Genomic DNA, 7,346 nt, shown 5'->3' with positions numbered 1-7,346 from the left:
AAAAAGAAATATCTTTAGAAGGATAAACAGCTGAAAGCGGAAGGAATGCAACCTATATGTACAAATAATATTAACCAGGTCTACATTTTAAGACATGAAAAGAAAGTATAAGTAAGTAAAATATTCATTGACACGCTCGCAAAAAAAACTGACTTATAAGTGGAACCACTCAAAATTCTTTTTTACAAACTGCCCCCCCTCCCCAGTGGCATAGCGGTGTGTCTGCGGACTTACAATGCTAGAAACCGGGTTTCGATAACCGTGGTGGGCAGAGCACAGATAGCCCATTGTGTAGCTTTGTGCTTAATTCCAAAACAAACAATTTTACAAACTGAACTTAAGCGATCGGAACTATACTTCAGAAAAGACTCACCATCATTAAAGTTACAGATGGAAGCGACTAGAACTATTTATAGGAAAGAAATAACCAGAACAATGATTCTAATCAAAAACAAACCTATAATTACACACAAATAGAAATAGTCAGAACGATATTTGTGATATCAAAATTTGGTACACTACAAAATCTTACACGAACACTTTCTAATACTGAAAATTTATACCACATCGAAAAAAAAGATAATTTTAGACGAAGTTTACTGCTTATTATTGTATTGAAATAATTGCAAATTTATCTATCAGTATATGTTATCTATGAAATAATTTGTAAGCTTACTTGTCTATTTGACTTACTGTATTACTTGTGGCACTATACTGAAACTCATAGTGATTAAAATATGTTCGCTTATTGGATGAATAATTTCACTGTTTGTTGTTTTTCTGCCAAGCGCTGTTTACTAGGTTTATTTGATTAAAACACATTGGTTAGGCCTACATTCAAATTAATCATTATGCATAGTGGAAAAAAAGTGACTATACTGTTTTTTTTTCATTTATAATGCGGTTTAATTTCTAATTAATACTCTGAAACAAACAATAATTCAATTGGTTTCAAATGTCTTCCTAATATTTTATTTTGGATCAATCGTATAATGATAACTGTACCATCAGTATAGTACCTTTCGTCCTACCCTGTATATGTATGATAACTGTACCATCAGTATAGTACCTTTCGCCTACCCTGTATATGTATGATAACTGTACCATCAGTATAGTACCTTTCGCCCTACCCTGTATATGTCTTTAAGATATGAAGAAGTTCAAAATATTCGGTAAATAAATACCTATGATCATCTTTCGATTTTAATTTAGTATTAAGTACATGTAAACACAATACAATATTTTCATTAAATTTGAAACGTAAAAGAAAGGGAGGATGATACATAACAACTGCGTACTTCCAATTAATTTAAGTTTCATTTAATTACTAAGCCATCAAGAACTCGCATCGTGTGGCATACCCGTTACTTAACATCTAAGAAAAGAAAAACAAAATAACTAGCCTTCTCAATGATTTCTTTGACTAGTCCATTCCATTCACCTGTTGTCGTATTCTCAGCGCCAAACTTGTTATCAGCCACTAGATTCAGCTCATAATGAAACCCTAACATGCCGGCAATAGTTTCCAAAAGGTCAATACAGAACCCTTCGAACCGGTCATTTCCAGTAACATTTCTCTTTGATTTCAACATAACATAGGGCACACTCTAGAGATAACAAGATAAGTGTAATAACCAGGATTAGACATAGACAGACAAAGAAAAATTAATTTTAACAAATTAGAAGGAAACACATTAATTAAACCCGAAGGCTGTAAGTCTTTATTTTTTGTATGTTAAATGTAATAATATATCATTCATAAAAGGATTCATATTAACGTTTAATGGAATTACCGAATTACAGTTGTGAACTTACATTCTTTTATTGTATAAATAATACTGAAAAGGTTTATTAACTACCTTATCTATTTAATTAAAATAGTAACGTGCGTGGGAAGCTTTTCAAACTTAATTAAACTATGCAAAAATTAAATTAGAAATAGGGACGTATAGACGACGTCACCAGATGGGTAAGGGAGAAGTATGTTTAGAAAGTACTATGAATTACAAAGCGAAAAGTATTTGGGGAAAGGATCTGTCATCCCTCAGAGCCCCATTTTCGAAAGCATAGCTTATGTGTTAAGATTCTCTGTGCTAACTTATTCATTTGTCTATACATACACTTAGAGTACCTGTACCGACACCTTGTTGAATTTTAGTACTGGCCCCCAGTTCCCAGGATTTGAAAGCGTCGATAGATCTGGTGTCTCTTAGTAAGCCGATGGGCTTATCATTTTGATCAGAACATTTGTTTCAAAGTGTCTTTTGTACTAGAGGTGTTTAATGGGTATCATGTGTTGTGGAATACGTTTAATCCCACTTAAGTATAACCTCGTAGCCATTGAGACGCCCCTCATGGCTATCAGATTCGTTCAGAACTCTATGTAACGAATCTCACATGTGTAATCTAAGTAGGTCACTTAATTATTTTTAAGCACACAACAGCGTGTTTATATTCTTTAAATCTTGTGCATTCAGGTACGAAATACTACAACCAAAAAATGCCCTAATTTAATATTACTATACATATGTTACACCTGCCGAAAAGCTTTTGAGGGATACATTGTGTTAAATATGTTTTCTTTAACTTATATTTAAGCATTATTTTCCAATCCCTTTGGAGATTATAGCGATGGTAAGCTTTTATTGTTGTAAGATAAAACATAATAAGCCAGGACTTTAAACTTTATAGTTATTATATAAAGGGCATGAATGGTATTGAACATATCATTATTCTTGTTCTATGGAAAAAAATAATAAAGAATAACCTTGAGTTTTATCGTTTTGTCATTGAAACAATATTTTACCAAAGTCACAAACCTTTATTTTTTTCATACTATAAACATATTAATGTTCTAGCTTGTGAGTTTTCGTTGTTGTAATTAAATTATTGGCGTCTAGTGTACGTACGAAAGAAGTGTCCATGTTTTTATTGACGGTTTTCAAACGTTTGGTTTTATTTTGTTATCTATACACGATTTTGTTGGTAACTTGAGTAATAAGAAGAAACCTATACAAGCTCGTTGAACTAAAAACAAATGGTGTCAATTTGGGATCGTTGCGCTCTTTTGACTCCCTTGTTTCCTAGGAAATGCGGAATAAAAAATATGATGATTAATCTTCCAAACACTAATGTCTCTTGTTCCTGAAACGATGAACAAGAGGATTCACAATTTTTCTTAGTAGAATATTCCTGCCGCAGTCGTTCAGCCGTAAACCTGGTTGCGATGCAATCTCAAACCTTCACCATAGCTAAGACCATTCACCATTCAATATTGGGTAATCCAGTGGAAACAACGCTAGAAGACAATAACGTTTTGTTATGACCAAAAGTATCTACAATATCACCTCCTTTTTACGAAAAAAAAAGGAAGAAAACTAAGGTCATATCCTATAAGTTTGTGGCATTGCATAAAAGAACAAAAACCCTGTACTGAAGTTCAGACTGCATACGCTGTCTTGTATAACCGTCGTTCATACTCAAGTTTTAACAGTCGCATGATTTTGCGTTATTCAGTCTTTATTTCATTATAATATATATTAAAAAAAAAGGAGTTCTCGAAATGGAATAAAATCTAATTTCTTTTCTGTTATAGCTTCTAACAAACTTCATTGAATGGTAACTTCAATAATTCAGTTCTCAGTAAAACGAAAAAGCAACAACCTAAAAGATACATCAAGGACAAAATAATACAAGCACAACGTCTTACTATAGTTGACTATTTGTAACCACAATAAGAGTAAAAAATGGTAATGTGAAGATCACTTGTGGATGTTAAAACCTAGACGACACTCTTACTAAGATTGTTGGGTTATCTAATCTATCCATTCCCAAGAGAAACGCCTAGTACACTTATCTGTTTTACTAAGATAGCACCATGAAACACTAAGTAGTAATTACTGTAATCCAAAAACGACTCAAAAGGCACGAACATTTCAAAGGGCGGTCCTTTTTGGGATGTATCTATAAGAATAAATGTGGTAGTCGTAGTGATGTTGTCAACTGATCAATCAACTACTATAATGTGTATACAAAGGCAGAGAGTACTGGAAAAAAAGTAGACTAGCAAAGTGTCGAATGTACAACAGAAGAAATTTCGACTAACCACATAGTAGAAGAAATATATATCACAAATATATTTGCAGAAAATGATAAAAAATATAATACTTGAACGGTAAAAATAACAGACATTGAAAGCACGAAACAGTTATATAAATTACTTGAAAATAAGATACACAAAAATAGTGAGTTAAAGATTACTATTAATGTGAAACAAGAAGCATTTTAGGAATTATTTTTCCTGCATTTTTGTAAGCGATCCTTAAGATGAGAACATCAGAAAATTGTAAAGAAAATACAAAAGTTTGTTGTTAATTCGGGTTGTAAGTAAGTAACAACGGACACCTTAAGAGTAATTTTGCTTTAGTTCTGCTTTTAATATTCTTGCATTGTGACATAAGTCTGCGCACAGAAACAGAGTCTTATTCAACAATAGTTTTGACTTTTGAGGACCTTTGAAAGTGCCACGAAATAAATCATCATGTGTTCATGAGTGCATTTACTAAAACACTTTTCCAAATGAAAATATGTCATTCATATAGTGTAACATTGTTTCTGATAAATGTCTAGAAGTGGTAGATTAGAGTCATTTGGATATGATGCTTTTGCCTAAGTCTAATTAAAAAGAATTATTCTTCTCAACGCAAAAATGTTGTGTGGCTTATCCAGGTCTAGTAGTAGATCCAAGAGAACCCCCAACTTCTGTAGAAGAAGCAACCATCAATAGTGTAAAGAAGGGGAGAGGGTTTGGTTGATAATATTTAAAAAGGAAGCGTGAGGTGTTATTGATGTACGACTGCATACGCTGTATTGAATAACCTTTGTTTATATCCAAGCTTTAACTGTTACATAACTAAGGTCATGTCCTATACGTCTGTGGCATTGACTAAAACAACAGACACAGGTTCTACTGGATACACTATCTTGAATAACCTTTGTTTATAACCAAACTTTAACAGTTACATAACTAAGGTCATGTCCTATACGTCTGTAGCATTGCCTGGAACAACAGACACAGGTTCAGACTGGATACACTGTCTTGAATAACCTTTGTTATATCCAAACTTTAACAGTTACATAACTAAGGTCATGTCCTATACGTCTGTAGCATTGCCTGGAACAACAGACACAGGTTCAGACTGGATACACTGTCTTGAATAACCTTTGTTATATCCAAACTTTAACAGTTACATAACTAAGGTCATGTACTATAAGTCTGTAGCATTGCCTAGAACAACAGACACATGTTCAGACTGGATACACCGTCTTGTGTTAGCTACTAACTGTTTCTCTTGATGAAGAAAGGACTTCTACTCAACTTTAAAAGCGCTCCATAGTTTAGGTTCGTTTTTAGAATAAGTTTAATGAAGCAAGTGACCCTCAAATCTGACCGTTTAAACGTCAGGTTTTTTCTATAAACCTGATAACGTTGTAAGACATACAATATTAACATTTTATTGATTTTTCGATTTCAGAACACTAAAATGTCTTTTACTTGCTTATATTAAAAGTTCTAATGCTCCTGGTGAGTAAGAGGTAGGTACTCAACCCTAGTGGCAAATTTAGACACTTATTTTGTATCTATCATTTTCTTATCGCTTAAACGTAAAACAAGTACACTGAACAACTAATACATGGTTAAAAATATGTGAAAAGATTCTTCAAATTAGCTCATTTATTGTTTATTGTATTAAGGCCCAATTCATATTTTTATTTATGGGTGACTATGGTTTCAAATGTGTGAGACTCAGGCAGCGCTTACAAAATGCACAAAAAAGATAACCATTTATCTAAGAAACAAATTACCTCGATCGTTGTGACTTTCAGTGTTATATTTGTTGAACCAAACTCATGAAAAGCTAGTCGGTTTGTAATGTTTAGTCCTTGTGACATCGACCATTCTCCCACCTATAAAAGAACATTGAAATATCGTTTTACTAATATAATAATTGGATTATTTCCACGGAAAGAATTAACAATAAAGTGTACTAAGATTACATTATTACTGAGTTACATGGAATGAGCTAATAATAACCTTTTAATTATCACACTTAAACTTGTTTTGTGAATCAAAATCGTTTCTAAAGCACATGTAAAAAAGGGGATGTAAAGTGGGGAGCTCATTTTTTATAATGCTTAGATAAATTATATTTCACCATTTAATGATATTTTAGGCTGATTCGAATGGAGTTGTTGAAATGAAACATGACTTGTAATATCTGCAAGTTAATGCAGCTACACGTACGGGAAGGTTAAAATTGAAAAGCGTAGTCAAAATCATCAGATATTTTAAGTTAAAGAATACAGTACGCGACATACTAGTAGACAGAAAATATGGGTTGATTTTCAACACTCTTTTAAAACTCATAATAACCAGAAAAGAGTGGGTTTCAGAAGAGTTCGAGCCTCGGTGGTAAATATACTTCAACGGAATTAACCACATAATATGTGTGGGTTAAATTGCAACAAAGAGTTTTATAATGACTACAGATTACTGATTGATATAAGACTATGTATAACAGTGCGTAGAAATTGCTTAAAATTAATTCAAGTGAGATATGGGGAGACACATTATTAATGGACTTAGTTGTGTGAGATGGACTTAGTTGTGTGAGAATTTTGGTTACGCGAGACACTGCCTGAGATGTTTTATTATTAATGTAATGTTTTTTGTAAATAACCTGTTTGACGTGAAGACCATTAGCCAATTGGAAACATCTTCCGTGTTTAAACTATTCTATTATTTTTAACAGTTTGTTGATATTTAATTCTACATTTAACAATTTTAATTTTTTTTAAAACAAATTCGAAGCTGCATTTTTTCTAAAATTCTGGTTGCAAAGATAACTCAAAATCTGGTTACAAAGATAACTCAAACTTTCATTTCTTACCGTGTTGTACAAAAATATTGATTTTTACTCTGCGGTTATTAAATACTATAGGATTCGTCTGACAAAATCACAGAGATTAATGAGATTATACACATAGGAGAGATCGCGTGTTGGTATTACTCGGTATTCGAAACGCATACACACACAAAATATAGCAGCAAACCAACCTTTTCAATATCATTTTGTCTGAGTTTCAGTAAATCTAGCTTCAGATTATTTCGTCTTCCTTCTTTGAATTGAATTTTTCCTGTGAGACCTCTAAACTCAGCCTATGTAATAAAACAAGTTTACTACTGGATTAAAAATCTTTAATGACACAGGAAAGGCCTACTCTCATTGTACGCATGTTCAAAATTAATTTATTTTTACTCATTCATAAAGACTTGGCACACAAAT

General features: G+C 32.5%; 1 protein-coding gene across 3 annotated transcripts in view; it reads right to left on the bottom strand.

Annotated features, from left to right (window-relative positions):
* Nucleotides 1-7,346, bottom strand: part of LOC106478357 (glutamate receptor ionotropic, kainate 2-like) — a 126,230-nt gene that overhangs the window by 8,303 nt on the left and 110,581 nt on the right. For all 3 annotated transcript variants that reach the window (XM_022381949.1, XM_022381948.1, XM_022381951.1), the window contains 3 exons: nt 7,118-7,219; nt 5,866-5,967; nt 1,404-1,607 (listed from right to left, as the gene is read on the bottom strand). In XM_022381949.1, the coding sequence (XP_022237657.1) occupies nt 1,404-1,607; nt 5,866-5,967; nt 7,118-7,219 (408 nt within the window). The remainder of the gene's footprint in view (nt 1-1,403; nt 1,608-5,865; nt 5,968-7,117; nt 7,220-7,346) is intronic.

Source organism: Limulus polyphemus, unplaced genomic scaffold, assembly GCF_000517525.1.
Source record: "Limulus polyphemus unplaced genomic scaffold, Limulus_polyphemus-2.1.2 Scaffold203, whole genome shotgun sequence".
NCBI classification, from domain to species: domain Eukaryota; kingdom Metazoa; phylum Arthropoda; class Merostomata; order Xiphosura; family Limulidae; genus Limulus; species Limulus polyphemus.
The sequence above is the reverse complement of the archived record's forward strand: the minus strand, read 5'-3'. Positions and strand labels throughout refer to the sequence as shown.